At 36.8% G+C, this 25,476-nt stretch overlaps 1 protein-coding gene across 6 annotated transcripts in view; it reads right to left on the bottom strand.

Moving 5' to 3' along the window:
* Nucleotides 1-1,048: 1,048 nt before the first annotated feature.
* sema3ab (sema domain, immunoglobulin domain (Ig), short basic domain, secreted, (semaphorin) 3Ab) overlaps nucleotides 1,049-25,476 on the bottom strand; it is a 99,736-nt gene continuing 75,308 nt past the window's right edge. For all 6 annotated transcript variants that reach the window (XM_079620001.1, XM_079620000.1, XM_079620002.1 and 3 more), the window contains 16 exons: nucleotides 23,955-24,115; nucleotides 20,609-20,671; nucleotides 16,503-16,622; nucleotides 16,175-16,268; nucleotides 14,619-14,738; nucleotides 13,424-13,566; nucleotides 10,423-10,537; nucleotides 10,234-10,303; nucleotides 9,934-10,078; nucleotides 9,638-9,857; nucleotides 9,452-9,543; nucleotides 9,184-9,225; nucleotides 7,973-8,130; nucleotides 6,329-6,396; nucleotides 3,484-3,629; nucleotides 1,049-2,630 (listed from right to left, as the gene is read on the bottom strand). In XM_079620001.1, coding sequence (XP_079476127.1) covers nucleotides 2,160-2,630; nucleotides 3,484-3,629; nucleotides 6,329-6,396; nucleotides 7,973-8,130; nucleotides 9,184-9,225; nucleotides 9,452-9,543; nucleotides 9,638-9,857; nucleotides 9,934-10,078; nucleotides 10,234-10,303; nucleotides 10,423-10,537; nucleotides 13,424-13,566; nucleotides 14,619-14,738; nucleotides 16,175-16,268; nucleotides 16,503-16,622; nucleotides 20,609-20,671; nucleotides 23,955-24,115 — 2,228 coding nt within the window. In that variant the 3' untranslated portion in view covers nucleotides 1,049-2,159. The remainder of the gene's footprint in view (nucleotides 2,631-3,483; nucleotides 3,630-6,328; nucleotides 6,397-7,972; nucleotides 8,131-9,183; nucleotides 9,226-9,451; nucleotides 9,544-9,637; nucleotides 9,858-9,933; nucleotides 10,079-10,233; nucleotides 10,304-10,422; nucleotides 10,538-13,423; nucleotides 13,567-14,618; nucleotides 14,739-16,174; nucleotides 16,269-16,502; nucleotides 16,623-20,608; nucleotides 20,672-23,954; nucleotides 24,116-25,476) is intronic.

The following is a 25,476-nucleotide window of genomic DNA, read 5'->3' as shown; positions in this document are numbered from 1 at the left end:
AGCAGAATATTTTTAAGCACCACCTGGAATCCAACGCCAGACAAATCACTCATTAACAAGAACAGCTACTGTGAACGACTATAGAAGTGAGTGGTGCTGTAAATTCACATGCAGTTTGTACACAGTGGCATATATTTTGGACCATTTTTTCATAGTCTATAAATTCACAGCTACATTGATACATGTGTGCTGTGTGCATGGCCTCAAAAACGTCTTGCTGAAACTAATTCAGTGAGATGTGAAAGTAGGACTTCTCAAGGAGTCCAGGAGCATTGTCCCATGCTGTGTTCGGTCTCTGATCCCAGCAGTTTTAGGAACACAGCTGTCCTTTCCTCAGCTGAGGGACAGACGTGGTATGTTATATAACAGTTGTATGTGTCCTCCTTTGCCCTTTCATATTTAAAGTCAACATAAAATCAAAATCAACTATTTACTTCCGATTTACTTAATCCTAATCCGTCCATAAATAGTTCCAAAGATAATAAAATTTGTTTTTGTTATCTCTCATCAAAATGCATCAAGGCATGCATATATATATATATTATTATATTATATTATATTAGATATATCTACAATAAAGTCTAATAAATCAATAATGTTTTAATAATATACATATACATGCATAGATACATACACAATATGTAATTCATACTTAACTTAAAATATAGTTTATTAGAGACTTATTTGGACAATATTACTAACATTTTAATTAAATCCTAAAGTGAGGCGGATTGAAAAATTGGTTCAGTCTTATGCTTTTGTCTCATGAATTCATGTCAAGTTTAGATGTGAGTTTACAAAAACAAATGTTTTATTTTTTTCTTGGAATATCTTATGGACTACATTATATATATTATATATAGTAGGGAACACCTACTTTTCATAATTCAATTAATTCCCTGGGAATAAAATGTATAAAAAAATAAGCTGTTTCATTCAGAAATGTCACATTATAGTAGCAAAATGGGTCGCGGACACAGTGACCATGTTGACTTTAAATATGGGCTTGAGTGTCACATAAAAAGAATGGATTTTAGACATTTCAATCTAAACACTAGAACCTGTATTTCTTTAGCGGTTACAGAGGCCATCAATAAACAATAATAATACAGTTATGCAATTAAAATAATTATTCTTCAGCTGAAAACACATCCTACTATATACTCTCCATAGCGGTAGTGTGGATTGGTCTTTTGTAAATGTAGTGAAAACCAATATTTCCAGAATATGTGCAACAAACATGACAAAAATGATCATAATGGCAGTACTCCTTAATAAATGCCACCATATTTCACATAATCGACCACAATGGTTTTATATAAACGTGAATGTGAACATGGATGAAATCAAGTCAACAAAGAACTAAGGCGAAAAGGTTAGTGGAGAGGGTGTGTGTACCCTCACAATGCAGTGGTTTACAATGAGGACAACAAATAATAAAATAAAACTTATGTCATATTTTAGATATACTCTGGCACAGTACAAAATTAAATATTAATCTAAAAAAATAGCAGAAAAGATTTTTAGTTGTTTTTCTTGGTAGGAAGAGCTTATTCAGAGGAACAACACCGTTCCATTAATGTATTTGCTGAGGCATTGCTTTTGCAGCAGATGAAAATAGAAAATGCGTGGAGGAAGATAGAAAAAAAGGGGGGGGGGGATAAACCATAACGAAGCAATACCTTAATTAATGGATATGTACATAAAGAGAAGGGCCTACATTTCTGATACAAAGATATACAGTATATGTTAAGGTCAACACACTCTATACACATAATATTACTGACAAGTTCATTACCCAGAATGCACTGGGATTGTGCTTCAGCTAAATGGAGGTTAAACAGTGGTCTTTCAGCATCCATGTTTTGTCCCTCATAAAATGAAACGGGTTTTTTATACAGACTGAAACCTGTCTCACAGTATATTTTTGTCATATTTACAGGTAGTTCAGTTTCTGTTAGCATCACATTACATCCTCTCGGGGTTTGAGTCTCAATACGTACTGTAGGCGTGAATGAAGATGTGCTCTGGTTCACAAGTAAATCTCTCTCGCGCACACAATACAGGAAGTGGAATTCCACCCTTCCTGTCTTCAGTTTCAGTCTGTGAAACAGTAGAAGTCTGTTGGATTTCCGCATCCTTTTAATTTGGCGTCCAGGTCACACACTGCGGGGTACCCGCTGCATCTCGTGGGTTCTGCGGTTGCGTCCTTTCTTGTTTTCCTGTAGCAGCTTCCACTTACTGGCGTGTGATTGGCTGGAGTGGAGGAGCTGGCTGGAGTGTGATTGGCTGCCGTGCATCAGATTAGCTTTCTGCCTGCGCTGTTTCCGTTCTCTCTTCCAAACCTGTTCGCAGAGCTGGTCGACGCTGTTCGGGCTCGGCGGGTTGATGAGGGAGAGGAAGTCGCGGTACCACATCTTGCCGTTGGCCGGATCGTTGCTGTCCGGCGTGTCTCGGTGCAGGAGATCGTCCAGGTGTTCTGAGGGAATGACGTTGAGGGTGAGGCGGAGGAGGGTCTGGATGAAGCCGTGCTCGACAGCGTGGCAGTAATACACACCCGAGTCCTTCTGATGGAGGGTTCGGATCAACAGACCCTGTTCTGTGCCCAACACCCGCTCATCGGACTTTATCTAAAAAAAAAAAAAAATTAAACACACAAACAGACATATGGATCAAATCACATGCCGAGTACTGTACATATGATTGACAGCAGTTTCAGCTGCATTCACAACATAAACCAAAGTGATTCAATTTTCTAGTCTTATATGATTGTTTTTATACGTGTTAAAAATACAATTTTAAAAGTTAAAAGAATAAAAAAGTATATATATATATATATATATATAATTATATTTTTATACTTTTATGTTTATTTATATTCTAAGAGTATAAACAAATGTTTTATATATGTATATATAAAATACTTTTTTCCACAATTTTGAGTAAGATTGATTGAAGCTTGCATGAATTATGACCTGTTATTTAACATGGCAAAACTCAAATTTATGTGTGATTTATTAAAAAATTTGTTTTTTTGTTTTTTTTTTGTGCAGACAAACAAATTTGTCATATGACATTGGTTATATTTTTGGGGTTGGTAATATATATGTTTGGTCAAATATTTTGGTTGGTAAATAAATAAATAAATAACCAACCATGAATAAGACATATTTAAGATTATATTTTTAGGTCACTAATCAAACCAGCACATCTGTAACATTAATCATGTGAGCTCTTCCACAAGGTCAGATGTTCTTGCTCCCAGTAAAGCACATGATGCTATTTTTATCATCAAATCATGCTGGAGATCATGATCATCGGGCTTGTGCTGCTATCATTTAAGTAAAAGACGGAAATCCCCAAATTTTTTTTACTTAAATTGTTATGCTGAACATATAGAATAGAAAATAGATGTGATTTTCCTTGTGGTCTCATACTTTGGCTTTTACTTGTGGACTCAACCGTTTACACAACAGAACATACCTCTTGTTTGCGGTCCTCTCCGTGTCTCTGAAACTGCCAGTAAATAAGGGCTCGCTGGGATTTAGGACTGCACTCCAGAAAAGAGCTGCTGTTCTCAACCCCATATACCACCCTATCCAGCAAATCTCTCTCGCCATCTGCCTCATCTGCTCAGAGAGATGAGGAAACAACACAGAAACACACAAAGAAGTGAGAAATCTTGATTCTGAGACAGGACATCCTGCAGTGAGAATACAAACTGATAGTTCAGACCATATGCCATCACACTAACAAAGTCACACCCAGCATGTCTGATATATCTCTCAGTGTGTTTCGAGTCCGAGAGAGAGAGAGAGAGAGAGAGAGAGAGAGAGAGAGAGAGAGAGAGAGAGAGAGAGAGAGAGAGAGAGAGAGAGAGAGAGAGAGAGAGAGAGAGAGAGACTCTCTTGCTGTGTTAAGTGGCATCTATTCCTCTGCCTTTAATTTTCTTCTAGCATTATTTTAAGTTTGGACTATGAAATGTCAGAGTGCAGTGCTGTGGGTTAGTGGTGTCACTGTAATGAGGTGTGTTAGACCAGAACTCCGACACAGGAAATCTGTGTGTGGTCTCCATGATCCCAGTGGCCTCGTGATCTACACTACCATTCAAAAGTTTGGGCTCTGTAAGATGTTTTTTATTTTATAAAAAAAAGAAAGAATACCTTTATTCAGCAAGAGTGCATTGTTAAAAAGTGACAGTAAAGATATAATGTTACAAAAGGTTTGCATTAAACAAAATAATAATAAATCATAATAGCATATTAAAATGATTTCTGAACGAATCATATAACAACTGTAGTAATGGTGCTGAAAATTCAGCTTGCCATCATAGGAATGAATTGCGTTTTTAAATATATTAAAATAGAAAACAGGTATTTTAAATTGTAATAATATTTCAGAATATTATGGCTTTGTATTATTTTTGATCAAATAAATGCAGCCTTGGTGAGCATAAGAGACTTCTTTCAAAAAACATTCAGAAATCGGACAGACCCCAAACTTTTGAACACTACAGCGTATATCTGCGTGGATGTGTATAAGTGCATGTTCTAAAGCCTGTATTTTTGCAACAGCTGTGAAACGTTTCTCAGCAGTTAGACATGTGTCATTAGCGTAGTGGTATTGACTTTTTAGGCCTCGTTTAATTTCATAAGCTTTAATTAAACACAAACCTGGAATGCACGGCGCGTATGCAGGGCTTTTATTAAAACACTGTTATGCACAGTTACAATTATCTCCTCTGCCTTTTTCTAAATTTGCGTTACCCCGCACACCCTGAGTTTTATTTTAAAAGTATGACGCCCTGTTAATGTGCCCTGCCTTCTAGCTCGCATGTTATCATGCTTACCGGTAACTTAAAGTTAAGTAGTAAGGCTATGTTTTTGGATCAACATCCTTGTTTGTCCTGGACCAACAATATGTATCAACCAATCAGATTTTCTTTAGTTTTTTTAGGATAGAACTTTCTAGGATATAATTAGGGCTATTATTTGATAGAAATGCTATTCCAAAACCAACAAATGATGTTGGGAAACTGCCATGCGTGACTGGCAAACAGAAGGTTGTTGGTTTGAGCCCCATATCAAGTGAGACATGAGCCATCAACATTGTGACCTTGAGCGAGTGGATTGTCTCTGTTATAGGTGTTTTGGCACTTTGTATTACATAATTTGCTAAATGACTAGCTAGTAGGCTAGCCTACACAAGAGTTTGGCGTCTATGGGATTTTTTTGTGTGTGTGTGTGTGTTTGAAAGAAGTCTCTTATGCTCCCCAAGGCTTGTTATAAAGTACTGTAAAAACAATGTAAGCAATAAGGTGCGAGATGCTGTACTGTATGCAATGAAGTAAAATCACTAAAAGCCTTCCTTCCGCTGGAAAAAAATAGTCCCTGAAAGTGAACAGCAACAGAAGCTACATTATTTCACCGTTAGATGGCGACAAAGACTGTCTTTATGAGTGAGTCTGTCAGTATAGAAGACTTTTATATTGAAAGGACTGGCACTCGATTTCTCGCAATACTCTTATATAAGCTTTCTTCAATGAACAATTTCAATGAGAACAAACACGTCAACCTTGCTAAGAGTGGTTGCTAGGGGTGTTGTGTGTAGTGATAGACAGAACCATTGGGTGAAGCTGTCATATTTGTGTTTTATCGTGAATAAAACACACCTATTGACCAATCAGAATCAAGGACTGGAGCTAACCGCTTTATAATGTGAAATATTACATAACTTAATATTTAATATGTTATATTAATATATATATTAAGTATTAAATATGTTAATTTAATATTGGTAAGTATTACTACTACAATAATAATAATAAAAACGTTTTTCTAGTTTGAATATATTTAAAATGTAATTTATTCCTGATGGAAAGCTGAATTTTCAGCATCATTACATCAGTCTTTAGTGTCACATGATCCTTCAGAAATCATTTTAATATGCTAATACGAATTGTTGTTCAAGAAAAATGTCTTATTATTGTTATAAATGTTGAAAACAGTCATGCTGCTTAATATATTTGTGGAAACAGTGATATGTATGTATGTGTATGTATAGATAGATAGATCTAGAACAGTATAGAACAGTATAGATGTATTTACTATCCCTTTTTAATGCATTCTTTGTAAATAATAGGTTATTATTATTACATCTTAGCCTACTAGTAATCCCAAATTTTAAACGGTACTGTATATAAATCTAGTTAAGTAAAGATCTAGAATACAGTTCTAGATTGTATAGGTTTAGATTTGTGATTGTTAACCTACAGTAACTGTGTTGTTGGACACATTATAAACACGATCTGATACTCGCTGGTGTTTACCGTGGTGTTGCAGATCTGAACACTGAGTCAGAGGGTCTCCGTTCCTGATATCCTGACGCCTCGTTCTCCTGCAAGCATACATCACACAGCAGAGAATTAGAGAGGTCAGGTGAGTGTGAGCGCACTGAAACTCACATATCCACTCCCACACACATCTGTCTCGCAGAAAAGCTCTCACTTTGTTATGCTCGAAGTAAATCAAACACAGCTCTACATGAGCACAAGTGTGTCTGAAATGGAACCTGTTTTTGCTCTGTGCTGTTTAGTCTTTAACCTTTATGAAAAGAGGTATCATGCAATATATGTCCTGAGACGTCTTGTTCGTGAATGTACCTTTGAGGCAACTCGGTAATGCTGGCAATATGTGAGGCATTTTCAGCACCAGTAGTGCACAGAGAACCTCGTCCACAAACATATTACTTGCTACTGCAACATGACATGGACCGTAAATGTGAGACCGTATTGTTCTTGTTTTGGAAATTGAAGATAAAATATTAAGTAGGGGGTATGCTTGCTTTTGACGGCCCAAAGGAGATGAGTTTCTACAATGGACAGCTGGGAAGTCCAATGAGGCTTTGATGGACACCTCAAAAAAGTTCAAGAATTCAAATGTGAAGTGATATGTGTTGTGAAAAGTGTTTTCAAAACCTCTAATGTTCTATATTTGGTTAATTGGACAGTATATACTGGTACAATTGTTAAGTTTACCCAAAAAAAAAGGAAAAAAAGAAAACCAGTATACATAAAATTTTAGCCTATATAAATATTAATAAAATAATTCTGCTGTTAAAGTCCTGTATTAAAAATACAGTACAAGAATCCCAAATGTAGTACATGCAACATGCACGCTAAGACATATACTAGCTTTGTGAGAGAAACAGATAGAAATTCAAGTCAGTATTTGGTATTTGACTTCGATAACTTCTTTGTTCCTTCCACAAACCTATTATATGGCTTAAGAAGACTTGGAATGTAGTACAGAAGTCAAAGACAACTTTTTGGTGCCAGTCCCTAGTCAAGTTATTTTATTTTCATTATGTATATAGACTATGCAGCTCAGACATAACTAAAAATCTCCTTTTGTGTTCCATGGAAGAAAGACAATCATATAGGTTTGTAATGATATGAGGGTGAGTAAATGATGACGGAATATTCATTCTGGTGTTAATTTTTGTGTCAACTACATGTTGTTATTGTTAACTAAAACTGTTTTAAAAAATGGTTAATGAAATCTGAAGATAACATTTTAGATGAAATGTTTTTAATTAAAAGAGAATAAATGCCTTGCCAACTAATTGAAATAAATTAAAGCTAAATATAAAAAACAAAATATTGAAAAAGACAAAAATCAAATAAAACTATTAAAACCTAAAATAAAATGAAAACTAAAACCAGAAAATAAAAAGCTAAAAAAGCAAAAAGCCTAAACATTGCAATGTAATTACTAAAACCTAATTTAAACTTACTAAAAAAACTTAATTGAGAAAAAAAAAAACTAGCTTTTGGTATAAAGTATTTTAGCAATCTGAAAGGAATTCAGATGGCTCATTGTAAAAAATAACAACAGCACAAAACTCAGCGGAAAGGAGCATCTTTTCATCTTAGGTCAACTTTGTAGTGTGTCTGTGTCCGCCGTCACTGTACCTCTTAGCAGTTGAGAAGTATCGGGAGCATTGCGAGCCGTCCCAGGCACAGTAAGGATCACGTGCCAGACAGCACTCGGCGCAGGCCTTCCCGTACACGTCACAGCGATGCAGAGGCATCTGAGAAACCCCAATGGTGGATCCAAGATAGAGTTGTTGCTGTAAAGATAGATCAGAGCGATTGAGACTTCCCTGAAACAATGACGGCAAAGTTTTTATGGTCTGTGCTGGGGTGATAGCTGAGTTAAAGACTTAAGTTTCACTGAGGATACGGGAACTTTCTCTGGGGTTGTACGCTGGTTTTTAATTATATATCGCTTCAGATAACCTCTCAGTGTCTGTTTGATTATTCGCACCGTCTAAAGGAGAGCTCACGCTGCAGTCCTGAGTGTAAAAAAACAGCTGGTGTATGTGACAGTGTGTGTGTGTGTGTGGCCTCTAATGGCAGTACCTCATGTTGCCGTGTTCTGTGAGTGACTGTGACAGCAGACCCTGTTCTGCGTAATGTAGATTGAAGCCAAGCAGTGTGTGTGTGTGTGTGTGTGTGTGTGTGTGTGTGTGTGTGTGTGTGTGTGTGTGTGTGTGTGTGTGTCAGCCTGAAAGCTGTGTTGGGGTTTTTTGATACATGATAAATCTGGCTGGTCTATATCACCTGTCAACAAAATGCAGTGTGGCATGGCAATTTTCCTACAAAACACCCATGCAGTGCTAAACCACCCTTAGCTGATCAGTTCACTCTTTTTCAAAAACTTCACATGCAAAGCTAGTTCTGCTCTCTGGAGGTCACCTGACCTATTGGGTCTTAATGTGAGTCAATGGTTTCCATGCATAAATCATGATCTATCACCCATTTTGTACATTCTATCTATCCGTCTATCTCTCTATCTATCTATCTATCTATCTATCTATCTATCTATCTATCTATCTATCTATCTATCTATCTATCGTAGTATCTATCTATATGTAGTATCTATTCCATCCATCCATCCATCCATCCATCCATCCATCCATCCATCCATCCATCCATCCATCGTATCCATCTATCTGGCTATTTTAGATTCACTCTGTTTCCTGCACTTCACATATCAAACCAATTATGTTGCTCAGTCTTGCCTAATAGAATCATGTTCAATGCCGCCACTTATAAAGAGCTGCTATCACCACCTTTATTGCATCAAGGGATGAGTTGTTTGAAGTTCTAGTCATACATACCTGCTTTGTGGAGAGTTCCATGGCAGTAATGGCTGTTGGTTCCTGTAAAAAGATGTTATTTTTTATGTACTCATATTGTTTATCACCAAATTATTACACAATATTTCTCAGTATGAACAAGGGGAAAATTGATAAAAGTCTATAAATAGTGCTACAGCGTAGAATAGTGCTACAGCGTAGAATGTACAGTATATTGTTTTCTAGAAAAAACAATACTAATATTAAACCTATTAGAAATAAATCTGTATAAAAGACTCTATAAACCCACTCTGAACACAGTCATCTCTTCCAACAGGACTTCCTCAAGGTCATGCCATGTTCCTCTAGGGATGGAAACCACCTTAAGAACTGTGCCCATGTCTATGGTAGAAAAATAATATGATTAACTTGTGTTTTGCATAAAGCACATGCTGAAAAAATCATATATATCACATTATTTAAAAAAACTACCCACCAGTGCCGATAAACATGACATCATACTGGCCGTCCTCTGCTTCTACCCTGTCCACCACTATCTGAGTGAACTGGTAGTCAACATCAGTTTTGATTATGATTGGACGGTTATTGATGGGGAACACTGGGTTGTACATGGCCGGATGGCTTCTGGCAAATGTGATAACGTCGTCAGGGAAATCCTTTGTTGATTCAAAACCATCAAACGTTTTGCTGGGGCACTGTCAGCATCCAGGAGAACGTGTGTTAAAATCAAAGCAGGCAATTCACTTTCATTTGAAAAGAAAATTGTCTTACCGTGCCAGGTCTTGGGTACGGCACTCTACCCAAAAATGGTACCCATTGGTAGTTGGGTCCATCTCGGTGGGCATACGGGCCCAGAAACACCCTCCTGATATCTGCCATACTGTACATGCATACCGCTGAGCCCTTAAAGATGTTACTGTAAACCCAAGAAAACAGTAATTATGAGTTTTTTCACAGGTTCACCTTTAGGGACTTAAGACACAATTATCAAGCTTTGAATATAAAAAGACAGAATAAGCAGGCAGGCTTGGTGGGAAATGGGAATTTGGTGTAAATTGGATGTTTTAATACCTGGATGTTGTAAATACAGCATAGATAATAGGGTTTTTCGGATCCTTGGAGCTCATGAGAAAAACATCCTCTGGAAACGATCAAATACAATTTCAGTGAGGCAACTGTGAGTGGTCAACTAAATACTGTACGTCAAAGTAGGGCAGACGAGCAAAGGATGAAGGTATTGTCATAGCATGGGTCACTTACGTAGTTCATCAAAGTGTGTGTCGATGCCATTCAGGCCAGGAACGGAACAGATTAAACGGGCCTTCAGGAAGGTGGTCCATTTGTTCACCAAACTCCTGTGCCCGCCAAAGTCGTTCTGTCAAAAACAAAATAAAACGTGAAATGTGAGTGTTGCTTGTCCATGCAAAACTTAAGTTCATGATGCTATAAGCAGGGATGCTTGAACTAGTTTTGAAATTAAAATTTAAGGAAGTCAAATTGGGAAATTAAAAGAAATGCATATAATTTCAATACGTGTACGTTTTACCAAAAAAAAAAAAGAAAGTTTGTAAATACAAACTCTGAATTTTGATTTGACAACATTGAAACGTTTAAAAAGTCTTAAAGATTTATAGACTAGGTTTTTCAGAATACCACAGAATACCATCTGTCCAATTTCTTAGTCACCTTTAGACATTCTACTAACTTTAACTTAGTAACTAACTATAACTTACTAAGTAACTTTGCAATTACATGTCAACTACCAGTCATTAAAGTATTAGTAGAGACTGTCTGCTTAATATCTGCTAACACTTTATTTTGATGCTCCCCAACAGTTTACTAATACTTTCATTAAGGGCCCTATTTTAACGATTTGAAACGCAAGTATCAAATGCGAAACGCAAGTAACTTTGTGGGCGGATCTCGAAATGGATTGGTCTGAAGTAGCTACATTACTCATAGCGGTGGTTTGGGTGTAACATGGAATAAACCGATCAGAGCGTCATCTCACATTCCCTCTAAGAGCAGGCGCGCTTGTTCCATGGCGGATTGCTATTATAACGGCGGATTTGCCTGGCGAACACAACTTACATGATGGTAAAGGTGATTTTGCAGTCTTCAGAATTTTGTTTCCTGGTTCTTGACGGACAACCCACTTTGTCAGATGTCCTTTGTGGCGAGCAGGACGAGGTCGAGGGACGTGAGCGATACGAGACCGGTGCGTCGCGCAGGTGTCACTCATTATCAATTACGCCACCGGCCTCACGTTGTCCTCCCACGGCCCTCAACCTCGTCATGCTTGCCACATCCTTATATACCTATGTGTCTTGCCACTATTGATCAAACAGGCTTGATCCGTCATTACTACAATTAGATTGAATACTAAATGAATAATTAGCATCTGAATAACACGCCACTGACTTTAGACTAGGTTTTTCCCGGTCTGTGGCGGAATTGTTTTCTCAAACTGCAAAATATCGGAACACAACTCCTCTTTTCACTCTTTTCTACACACGTTTTACACCAAAAACCTGGCAGTTGGCATTGAAACACATGAGCAATATAAACAAGTTTCCCTCGCTTTGGATTGATCAGCTCTAATTAGCAGGGCGGGAAAATGCATTGCATAAACTAAACTATACACTGCATAATGAGACAATTGTCTGCGCCGGTGAAGGGAGGATTCCAGTCATACCGGAATACCGAGCGAGCTGTAATTGAGAACACCTTTCTACCGCTTCAAGCTGTAGACTCGCACTTGAGCTGAGCGAGTCGGCCAAAGTCTCACATTTTCTCCACAGAGGAGTCTTTGTTTTCTTGCCTGGCGGCTCCTGTGACATTTTAGGCATCTCTTAAGTTTCACGGTGGGGGGTAAAAAGCAAGGCCGCAAAACAGCAGAGGTGAAGACTTATGCAAAAACACTGGCTCTGGCCATCTTACTACCTGTCACTATGAGAAGAAGAGGAATTGGGAAAAGTGTGTATGCATTATCACAGCAAAGACAAATCAAATAGGAGATCTTGTTAATATTTTAATCATATTTTCTAGATAATGGAATTAAAAGGAAGCAGTCTTCTGCTTCTTACATTATTCTCTTGAGAATAAGACTTGTGCTCAAATCCACTACTGTAACAAAGTGTGTAATCAAATGTCAAAGATTTCAATGGGGAATCATCAGATTCTTCCTAGATCAAATTATCGGAGCTATGCTAGCCGCATTCATTCTCTATAGCTATTATTTGTGTCTATTTTATTTTAGAAAAAAAAAAAACATCTGGGCACTGGAAAAAACAAATGCCTGTGGTGACATTTTTGAAAAATTACTTAACTTTGCGTAATATTTTCAAAGTGCCTAGTGAGTGGTGCTTAAAGTAAGTTAGGCTTTATCAAATTAACGCAAATATGGCAACGTTTTATTACGTTAGTTGTTGTACGCATCACAGGAGTTCTTAAATGAAATGTCCAGTGAGTAGCATTGAAGGGTTCATTCTCTATCAGGTTTGAAAATAAGGTCACTAAACTAAACCAAATGGGAGAAGAAAAATAAACGTTTTGAAGCAAAGAATGCCATTTTATCTAGCTGGGCAGTACAAGTCTCTGATCTCTATTGCCGTGACTCCTGTTTTATGGGACTCCGCATCGCAAGAGCATATTAGCTTACAAATTGCGCACTTTGGGAAAAGTGTTTCGAGGTCATGCGCATGGAACCGCTCGAAAATTAAGTCTTTATTGATAGATAATCTGCCCCTGTAATCATAATTTGCGTGAAAAGGAATAAAAGTATTTGGTGGTTTACTGCCATATAGTTCATATCAGCTGGAAACTTCCGTGAATTGTAGGCCTACGTATTTTTGGAGTTTTGCGAAAATGTAGGTAGAGGTGTTTTTCCAAAGAGCCTATGGGTGGATAATTCCAGTCTTCTAAGATATACAAGGAAGCAGATCTCGCCCCCCATTGACTACCATAGTATTTTTTTCCTACTATGCTAGTCAATGGGGGGCAAGATCTGCTTGGTTACAAACATTCTTCCTTTAAACTACAGCAGAACAAAGAAATTCATACAGGTTTGGGGACAACTTGAGGTTGAGTTAATGACAGAATTTTCATTTTGAGTTGAACTATCCCTTTAATAACATGTTTTTACTCCAAACTCTCTTCATAACATCAGTCGAGTGTTTGAAATAAATTCCTTTTGTGAGCTAATGTTGCTTCTTATCACAAAATGAGCCAGACAATATATTATTTTAAAGAGTCTGTGTACCTTGCACAGCTGTCCGATTCTGGCGTGTGTGGCTTTGCTAATTTGCTCCCCATCAATGGCGTTCTCTCTGAAGAACAGATAGATCTTGTCATCTTCATGGTTCTCACTCTCTGGGATGAGATGCACGCTGACAAATCTAGGATCTGGATGGACAACAAACAACGCATTAACACTAGAGTATAAAAATACATAATACAGCAAAAATTATTTATCCAAAACTAGTATGGACCAATAAGCAAGAGAATGGACAGTTTCACATTGCAATTTCAGTTTCATTGTTTATACTGTATAGTTGAATGAATCTGAATCCACAAATCGACTGTGTGTGCGTGCGTGCGTGCGTGGGTCTTAGTGAGCTGTTAAACGTATGTAGTCTCTATTACCAGTGTTGTGGGCCCTAGCTTTTCATGAGTATTCAGGGTTATTGGTTTATTCACAGAGAACTAACAGCCACATCACATAAACTCACATCACCAGCACTGTGGCACTAACTCACAGTGACATAGACAGTCAGCTCACCACATCTACAGCACAAACACACACACATACACACACGCTACTATGACGCAAAACACGTTCACTGGAGGCAAAGGCATTCATTTACTCTAATTCAGTAAACAAAAAAAGAAGAATGAGGAAATGACGCTATTTTGTATATAATCCTAATTCACATTTACAAACACACATACATGTTAGCACACAAGCGGTGAGGTCATCATGACATAACTTTTTTTTCAGATAGAGATTAAAAATCCAGTTTTTCTGGTTAAAGAATTATTTTTCTCTCACATATAAAACTGCACATTTGTGTGGGTAGTTAATGCAAAACATGACCATCAAATATTATTTTTATCAAGATGTTGTGATAAAATTATATAAATGCCCTGTATATTGGGGGTTAACCATTCCTTTAAAGTTTGTATGTTTAATTTAATTTGATGAAAATTGGATTCGACCTCAGAGTAAAAATAAAACTGCAATTTTTAATGAAATTAAAGTTAAAAAAAGACAAGAAATAAAATCACACTGTCATATAAAATAATAAGTCATATTTTAAATATTAGTATAGTCAAATATTAAATAATCTATTTAACGGTAGTGCATGTGTATCAAGTACATGTATTTGTTTGCATTCATTTTAAATATATAAAAAGTCAAGAGTGCTGTGTGTAAATGTGTTTTTTGCATGTCTCACCATTGAGCCATCTGGAGTCGTGCTGCTCCGTTCTGATTGGATGGTGCTTGCCTAAAGTTCGGAAAATGGCAAAGTCTCGGCCCATGAAGTCTGCTGATGTCCCAGCATACAGTTCCCCCTCTGGTGATCAAAAAACACCAATTAAAACTCATATTCAGGAGGGATAATGTGAGTTCAAAGTGGATGGCAAGGATAAAATATCAGGAGATGGGAGCGGGAGTATCTAGTTCAATCTGGGTTTCGTAAACTTTAATAACGGCTCAGGTGAGGATTCAAAGAGGTGTGCATGACAGTCAAACGCACAGGCAATTTCACGCTCAGGGATGGCGTGAGAGAGAGTGTGTGTGTGTGTGTGTGTGTGTGTGTGTGTGTGTGTGTGTGTCATAAGTGACCTTTAATCTGAGATGAGAGATTTAACAGTATAACGCTCTGTAGAGCACTAAACCAGAGGAACAGTCTGCTCTGGTCATCTTGAAGAGAGACCATTAATCAAGGGTGTTGAGTTTCCATTCAGAACACATGAACCAAAGCAAAACACACTCTGGATTATGTATTGCCACACACCAAACTCTCTCTCACACTCACACTCACACTCACACTCACACACAATTTATTTAAGTCCACTTACTGTAAAATAAATGATTTACAGGGTCATAAATACTATATATGCAGTCAAATACATGTACATAATCATGGACCACACACACACACACAGAGAGAGAGAGAGAGATGTTTATTCATTGTCGATAACTAACCAAATTTTCATTATGTTCTGTTTATAGTTTATTTAATTTCTCAGAGAGCTAAATAAACCTGCTCAATGAAACATAACAGAACTGCTGCTATTGAGAAGAGAAACATGCTCTGACTCTTTTATTAACATAATTTGATTGACATGTTGAAATTAAAATTATACATGAATTTCAGAAATTATAGGTATTAATGTTGTTTAATTACTCACTAAAGTAAAGTAACGTGAAGTAAAAAAATAACTTATATTAAAATATTTTTTAAAATATATATTATAATATTTTGTAATTATAGTAATATTAACTTTATATATACACTTTATAAGAAGTTATATTATTATTACTATTATTATTAGAAATTATACAAATTAACACACAATGATGAAATAAGTCCAAAGTAAAGAAATATAGTAAAATAATTATATTATTGAATCAGTCAGATACCAATATCAGTGTTTCAGTGTCTTCAGTTCCACTGGTCTTAAATTTTACCATTGATATATTTACATAGTAACTATATACATTGATATATTTACATAGTACCTATTACTTGCTTCATTTTATGGATCTGACACAAACATCTTTCAGAGGGGCAATGGGGTGACTATTTACCCCACCCATGTTAAAAGTGAAGAATGTATCATTCCAATTTATATTTTGAATAAAATACATCACCAACCCTTTTAAGTCCCTTTAAATTAAATTTTGGTCGGAAATGTGACTTCAATGCCCCGTCAAATGTGACAGGATTACCGGTACACTAAATGTAAATATTAAGCAGAAAATCAAATTGCCTCACACACTCACCGATCAGCATGGAAGCAGTCAGCAGTTTGGGGTCATAGGGACTCTTTCCACGGCCATTCTCAAAGTTAGACGACCCTAGCCGAAAGGTGTTGTCCTGGATAGAAACAAGCACACAATCAATCTTAATGCAAATCCACAATGAAACATTCATCCAATTTCACTCACATTTCATTGTTAAACACTTCTTGAAAGGCTTCTCAGTGATTCGCTTTTATGATTAATGTTATGGTCTTATCTGTGACCGCTAAATAATCAAAAGTCACATAACAATGTGACCGAATAGAATAGCCGATAAACTGTGAAAGATGAACTGATGTGATGTGTTTACCTCCGGGCGTTTGCCCACTTCCACATAAGCACAGACGGGATGGAAGGATCCTGTTCCACACACATACAAGTGCGTCTGGTTAAACGGCTGCAGAACCTTTATGAAGTTAGAGCACTCCTTCTGCAGAGAGAAAGAGTCAACATTTACTGATTAATGATCAGAAAACAGCATTTATATTGATATAGCCAATATTTTACCAACAGAAACTTCCAAAACAACGGTCTTGAACTTGACAGAGAGAAAAGCAAACTAAATCAGTGGTGCTCCAGCATTTATTGATTCACAGTCGTCACTGCGTTCTCAGATAAATAAACACATCCCATCTGTGTCAACAAATGGCAACAGACACAGACAGCTTATAATCTACATGCACACACACACACACACAGGTTTTCACACTTCCCAAAGACGTAATGATTTTGATTCTGTACAAACCGTATATACTATCCCCTGCCTAAACCTACCCATCACTCTGCATTTTTAGATTTTCAAAACACTTCATTTAGTGTGATTTATAAGCCGTTTTCCTCATGGGGACCAAAAAAATGTCCCCATAAGGTCAAAATGTACTGGTATTTTTGAGGTTATCCTAATAACGTAGGGAATACCAGACAGACACACACACACACACACACACACACACACACACACACACACACACACACACACACACACACACACACACACACACACACACACACACACACACAGTGGCACAAGAAAGTATTTGGAGAGGGCACACCTTAATGTCAACACGATACAAATAGCAAAAATATGATATGGATATTTGAAAATCCTTTTATTCAAAAAAGGATGCGTTAAATTAATGAAAAGTGACACTAAAGACATTCACATTTTGTACAAAACAAAATCCATTTCAAATGATTTATTTTGAACTCTCTATTGATCAAAGAGTCCTGAAAAAAAGTATAAGTTAATTATAAAAGTTATTACGTAGCACAGCTTTTTTTTTATGTATGAATATTTCATAAATTCATAAAAAAAAATGTTTTGCTGTATTTTTGATCAAATAAAATACAGCCTCGGTGAGCACAACGGTTTCAATCTAGTTAGTGGAACGTAGTTAATGTGATGATGACCTAAACCTGCGATTGCTCTGCTAGGAAATTACTTCATGCATCCACTAATAATTACTCTCAAATGATCACCTTCAATATTATAGGGCCCATAGTAGGTTATTGTTGAATGACCATTATGTGTTTGTTATAATGTAATCTGTGGACTAAACCAATCATTTTATGTCCTATAATATTGAATAAGTCCTCTGTTTATTGTGACAAAAGGATGTAATGTCTGTATGCTTAAAATCGTGCTCTCACACATGCAGCAGAATTCCACACACAGCGGCACAGGCTCACAGCTGACCAACACACTCCCACCAAGCGCTTCATTAAAAGGAAAATATTACAACAGCTGGAGTTGTTTTTCAGCATGGTGTTTAGTGCATTTGCAGGGAAATCCTGTTATGGGTGTCCAGAGCTCCGCAGTGGCCTATACTCTCAGGGATAGTGTGTGTGTGCGTACGAATGTGTTTGTGTTTGTCAGCTTCACTGTTGCATCTGAGCTGTGATTTTGCCTATGGAAATGTGTGTGCGTGTGTTCAGAAGCTCCTCAATTGTGTTAAAGCCACGTGTCTGAGCAAGCCTCATCTGGAACGGACTGAAGTGACTCATCTGATGTGGAAAAAGTTTAAAGACAAGCAGGACAACATATAATACGTGACTCTAAGATCTGGCTTCTTCTTCTACTGCATCAATATTGTAATAATAGCAGAAACTAAATCTGCACAATGAAACGAACAAATATTGCACAGTATACAAGTATCTTTCCAATCTCCAATCCCAACTAATCTAATTTCTCCCAGCAAGCATATGTTAATGGAAAAACTCTTTTTAAACCGACATGTTTCAGCACACATGCTTCATCAGGACAAAAACACATTGTTTTAATTAAAATTTAAGTTACCCAATCAAAGTGTTGCTGGTTTACCTCCTTTATAGTGGTTTGTTATTTCCATGCACCTTGTTTGATAGTGAAATTGCACAATAACCAATAGGAAAATCAGTTTTTAGAGATTTTAATAGGTTGCTTTGCCTTTGTCCATGCACTTCTATCTTGGTTTTGGCCAAGGCCTATCTGTAATGTAATGCAATGAAACGTAATAAAATGTAATATAATTTAAATAGTAATTTAGTTAAAAATACGTTATTTGTTTCAGAGTCCAGAGACAATTTGACCTAACATGCAGCACTGCCGCCAACATAAATGGATGTTTTTGTGAAAACTTGAGTCTCGTGATGAGCATTGATCTCACTCCTTTTATGTTTCTTACAAATTGCGGCTTAGATCCTTCAACATAACCAGCAGTTTTCTGCCTTCCTCGTCCCTCAAAAGGGCCTGAAATTGACATTGTCCCACTTCACTTCAAACAAGCCTCAGTCAATCTGTCTCTTTTCACCAGGACCCCTCTGTTCACATAAAAGCCATCTTTCAGCGAGTACCCTGCTATTCATCGAGACATGTTTACATCAAAATCTCACACAATGCATGTTATTGCAATTCAAATAAGCGCCATTGAGAACCAACCAACCTTATGGTCTCTTTATGATGCTAACAGGGCCCGAGTGCTGCTTTCTATGGCTCTATATGTTCAAGGCAGCGCCTCGGGCAGGATCTGCATTGGAATTTATGAGAGCAAATGCCAGCTATGCCTGGAAAAGTGTTTACACACCGTTGTCCAACAATTCAGTGGTTTGTTTTTTTTATTCATTATTTCATTGACATCTGCTGAGCTGATCTTGTGGGAGAAACTTTTAACACCGTTTGTGAAAGCAAAAGATGAATGACAGACAAGCTCAGCTTTATCTTCTCAGAACGAGAGGTTCCTGTCAAAAGCAAACTAATCATGTTTTTTGGGGGGGGTTTTTAGGATCCATCTCAAACATTACATTTACTTTCAATAAAAAGGGGTATTTTGCTCTTTTGACATCTGATGTACTATGTAGACATATTGTTTTTGAAGAAGTCTTATGCTCAGCAAGTTTGCATTTATTTGACTAAAAATACAGTAAAGCAGATATATTGTGAAATATTATTACAATTTGAAATATTTTCTATTTTAATAGATTTTAAAAAGTAATTAAGGAACATAATCAATGATGCATAGGCACCTATTGCAATCGATAGTGTTCTTATTATTCCGCTGCTTCTTCCGCTCTGGAAATCTGTGACCGCCCATAGAACCGCTTGTGGGAAAGTTATGAAATTTGGCACACAAATAGAGGACAGTGTGAATTGTCACTACAGCAAATTTGGAGTCTCTAACTCAATCTTATCTAGTGCCACCAACTGTGCAAAATTGGACGCGTTTATGCTAATAGCTAGTAATTACCAAATAGAATTTTCCCGAAAAAACTACTTCTTCAAGTTCCTCCAAGTTGCTCTGATTTTCACAAAAATATAACCAGATCATCTTCAGACCATGCTGTCAAGTTATGGAATTCAAGTTGATTTGTCAAACTGTTCTCGAGTGACACACAAACGAATTCGATGAAGAGCACGCCACACCAAAATGGACGTTAGGCTATATCTCAGCAATGCTTCTGACCAAACATGGTTTGTGTAATGACAACTTGGCTACCTGTTCAATTTCGGCAGAGTTTTACCTAGTGGTCAGGAGATATAAAATAAAATGGCTCTTTTTGTTTATAAATTCTGAACGGTTTGGCAAAAAAGTCACAAAAATTACTTTAAGAACAGATTCTAGGGGTTAGTGGGAGGGAGGGTGGGAAATTATCATTATTACGGTTTTTGGTGAAAGAAACATTGACTATTAAAGTGCAAAATTCTTGTGCATAATATGGCCCCGTCATTTTTATATTTTAATCTTGTTTATATATCACACATACAGTAAAAAAATTACTACAAAGATAAATATATGAGAGATGAACCAGTGAGAAGTGGAATGGTGCAGACAAACAAGCAATTCAATGCATCAGTGAAGTCTATCCGACAGATCTCAGGGTTGTGGAGGGGACAGAAGAGAGAGGATAGAGGAGTAAAAAAAGCAAAAGAAAAGCACTTACCTGGACGTCCTTCCCAGCCCACTTGCATTCATCTCGTCGAGAAGGTGAAGAAGGCCAGGATATCTACCAGTCAGAGAGAGAGAAAGAGACAAGAAAGTTAAAGGGGAAAGAATACTGGGACATCTTTTGTTGGAAGCTTCTAGTTAATCTAACTCTATCTCTCTGGTTGTCTAACCCTCAGAGAACCACAGTAGCAACCTTGTTTATAGCTAATAAATACTACACGTTCACACTAACAACGGGTTAAAATCTAATGCAGTAGCAGCTCTCTCAATGCAATATAGCATAGCAACAAGTTTAGCAGGAACATATTTACAATTTGAATCACCCAGCGTGCCACACACACATCAAGGTCACTGTTAACTGATGCCACTGATAATAACCATTTTGGAACGAACTTAGCAATCTTCATAATTCATATAATATAATTTATTTCACACTATTTCTCAACCTAGTAATTAAAAAAATGGAAACATTACAAACAAAAATAATGTTAAACAAGTTTTCTGAATGAAAAAAAATATCTATTTAGGCTATTCAGCAGATCATAGATAAATATGACACATGATTTTGAAAACTTCTGAACGTATCAGAGAACCCTGAGATTCAGCCTTTACTGAGAAGGCTTTTGTATCAAAGCAACTGCTCCGTAGGCCTCTAAATATGCATTTTCACTTACTTAGTTTACAGTATTCAGGAAACTTTACAGTGTCAGAAAAAATGCCTTGAGATAAACATACACTGCCACTCAAAAGTTTGGGGTTGGCTGCATTTATTTGATAATAAAATACAGTAACATTTTAATATTGTGAAAAATTATTAGAAATGAATAATTCTATGAATAATTCTAAGAATATATTCTAAAATATAATGTATTCCTGTGATGTCAAAGTTCATTTTCAGCATAATATCTCGTCTTCAGTGTCACATGATCATTCCGGAATCATTCTAATATACTAATTTGCTGCTCAGAAAAAACATTTCTTATTATTAATGTTGAAAACAGTTTTGCTGCTCAATAAAAAAAAAAATTTAAATTTATTTTTTTAATTTTTTTATGAATAGAAAAAGCAGCATTTATATATTTTCGTAACAGATGTACGTCTTTACTGTCATTTTTTATTAATTTATTTCATCCTTATGAATAAAACAATTAATTTCTTCAGAAAAAAAGCTACTTTCCAGATGTGTAAATCTTAGGAATCGTGTGAGAGGGCTTCAGTGGAAAAAGTAATGGAAGTGTATTAGTGAGAAAAAACAAGGTTTCTATGGGACTGCTGTCACAGCGAGTTACGTTCTCCCTGTGGCTGGAGAGAGTTGAGTGTGCTGTAATATACAGTAGCTCTTGTCTGATGGCTGCGAGTGTGTGAAACTGCATCCTGATCAGATAAGCTCTGGGTGAAAATGTGTCTGTGTTTCTGAAGGAGACAACGAGAGAGAGAGAGAGAGAGAGAGAGAGAGAGAGAGAGAGAGAGAGAGAGAGAGAGTTCTGTCTGTATAATATTGAACATTCTCTATTTGGAAGTTTGAATGGAGGAAGAACATTTTCTTAGGTAGCGTGCAAATTGCATGTTGCCCTTATATGACCCTGATGTAACCGTTCCTGACAAAATTTGAATTTTTCGACCCATGTTTTTGTTTTAGATCCTCTTTCAGTGGTCGTGAAAATATTTCTCCATAAAATCAGATATTCAATTTAAACATACACATATGCACACGCTCACACACATCCTCCTTCTATCCTCCTTCTCTGACCCTATACCCAGAAGCTGTTTTCATTGGGACAGAAAAAATTTCCCCATACGGTCAAAAAGTACTGGTATTACTATCCTTGAGGGGATATTTGGTAGGGAATACCCCATAAGGAATACCACACACACGTGTTTCCGTATTATGAGGACTTTCATAGACATAATGATTTTTATACTGTACAAACTGTATTCTTTCTCTTAAACCTAACACTGCCCCTAAACACAAGCCTCACAGAAAACTTTCAGTATGTTTACATTTAAAAAAAAACATAAGTTACTAATGATTTATACGCGGTTTTCCTCAAGGGGGCCAAAAACTTTCCCCACAAAGTCAAATATTTCTGGTACTATATCCTTGTGAGTACCGTATATTTATTTATTATTATTTATTTTCTGTTCTTTAATGCAACAACATGTATGAACTGTTCCTTACGATGTAAGATATCTGACTAAAGCAATTTTTTTTAGGATAACTTGTATATCATGTATTTCCTCATATGGTAACATTTATGTTACTTTTGTTCTGTGAAGGTTATGTTTATAAAGTATATAAGCTAAAGTGGGCTGTGGTTTTGCCCTGGCACCGTTTGTCTGTACTTCGCTGTGTTTATTTTGTTCATTATTTATCCAGGTGAATGGATAGCAGCTCTCAGCCAGACTCTATGTGATCAGTATGACAGCTTTACTCTGAAATATTCATACTCTTTTCGCTAGAAACAGATCCCCCTGTGTGCTGATGTGTTTGTATGCAAGGCAGAGAGAGAGAGAACAAGAGACAAAGAGAGACTAAAAGTACATCTATTTTACATAGAACTTTTATGTGTCGTGTTATATGACATATTTTAGCTTTCATTTGTTAGCAGTGGTGGTTTAAAACGGATGAATTTTGAGAGACACAGCATCCCTGAGAGGGTTTAGAGTGCTGACAGCTTTAACATACTTACAGCAAAATTGCGTAAACTAATCTAATCAGCTTTCGAAACACAGTCACGTCTGTAACAAATTCACCATCTCTAACAATAACCTACAAGACAGTAACTGTCGCACTTTAAATCAGATTCTGTGAGCAATGTTTTGGTTTTCAGTTTGATTAGTGCCTAATGGACGTGACCATAACCAGACTAATTATGCAGGGCTTTCCTATTTAACTAGTAGCTCAGACAACTCACCAGGCAGTGGAGTTTGCTTTGCACATCCCTGCAACTAGCAAATCTACATCAATTTCATTTGAACGATGTCCTATGTGCAGTGGTGACAACCCGATCTCACGGCAAATCGTACGAATTTTATGAGGTGGCTAATTCGTACCAATTCATACGACCTCACTCGTACGAATTTGTAAAAATTTTGGTAAATCGTACATATTTCACGAGTTCCCAAATTCGTATGAATTCGTACAAATGACCTACCCTACCCTGCCCCTAAACCTACCCATCACGTGGGTTTAGACAAATCGTGCGAATTCGTACGAGTGAGGTCGTACGAATTCGCCACCTTTTAATCACTCGTACAAATTCAAACGAATTGGTCACGAGATAGCGTTGGTGCTGATCACCAAAATTAGTTTAATAGCTCTTCTAACCCCCTTTTCTTACCAGTTGCTGGTCCATGTTGATGTCCACCAAGTTGAAGGACAGCACATAGTCCTTTGCCCCCACAAAAAGCCGACCTCTCTCCTCGTCCAATAAAAAGGTGTGATAGGCAGAGCTGTTGGCCAATCCATTGAAAGTGAGCAGGTTGTTGGACTCCAACATTTCTGTGGGGAAAAAGTGAACATAGTATATAGGATTTATTGCACATTTATTGCACATCGGAGAAATGGTCTCCAACAAACTTCAAAAGCAAACGCTGAGAGAAAAATTTAAACACATTTGCTGAGCTTAATATGGTCAATAATATGCAACAACTTGATGTTTGAGAGTTATAAGGCTGATGGGAAGGCTAAAAGATGGACTTTGGCACTGACCGCGAACAGCTCAGCAGGGACGGCAGCTCTCCTCTAGTGTGTGTGAGACATGTGACTGTGGTTTTGGCTAAAATACAGCTGAGAAAGCTGGCAGTGCTCATGGATACACATAGATATTTGCTTGTAGATTTAGCTTTTGTTCTTTATATAGTTTTTTTTCTAAATAGAGCAAATGACTGAATGAAGCCAAGCCACGAAAAACATGAGCAATCTGTATAAATTAGTTTCAAGTAGCTTCAAAACATTGATGGGACACATTTGCTAGAGATTTCTTATTTTAATTTATTTATATATTATAGGAATAGTTCATCCAAAAATGACAATTCTGTCTTCATTTACTCATCCTAGTGTTCCAAACATCATTCTGAAAGAATCATTCTGGTGGCTGTCAAGCCACAAGAAAGCATAATAAAAATACCATGACAAAGTATCAAGTCTTCTGAAGACATGCAATGGAGCTTTGTGTGAGAAACAGATTCAAATCTCCACATTCAAATTTGAAAATGTGCATGCAGAAATGATATCTGGCTACAGTAAATTTTCAGTGAATAACGACTGACAATTTGATCTCTTTCCTAAAATAAATCTATTATATTGCCGCAGAAGACTGGGAATATTATCACGGGTAGCCGTAGTGAAGAGACCAACAAAGATGTGTGATGCAGAAAGACAATCAAATAATATTTAATAAACACCAGGAAGAATATCAAGCAGTACAGGTGTGAGAATAATTGGAAAATATGACAAATGATGGGTAACCACACCAGAAGTAAGAATAACAATTAATAAATTTTATGGTACTTTTACATCCTTTTCGTAGGGTTAGAGAGCACTTTTGTCATGCTATGTGCACTCAATTGAAAAGATTACTGTGAACATGCTGCCTAACATTGCCTTATATATTCCACAGAAGAAAGAAAGTCATACCATGACACTAGGGTGAGTAAAGGACAAGATAATTTCTATTGGTGGGTGAACTATTTCTTTAATGACCAGTAAGCTATAATTACAGCATTTGTCAGCATATATATATAGTTCATGTAAATCTTCATATCCACACACATATAATGTACTTCTACGTCAGAACAGAATTCAGTGTGACAAGAGTTTTTCAAAGAGCCTGAATGGAAAAAGAGGAGGAACAGGATAAA

The sequence above is a fragment of the Phoxinus phoxinus genome (genome assembly GCF_949152265.1).
Source record: "Phoxinus phoxinus genome assembly, chromosome: 8".
Lineage (NCBI taxonomy): Eukaryota > Metazoa > Chordata > Actinopteri > Cypriniformes > Leuciscidae > Phoxinus > Phoxinus phoxinus.
The sequence above is the reverse complement of the archived record's forward strand: the minus strand, read 5'-3'. Positions and strand labels throughout refer to the sequence as shown.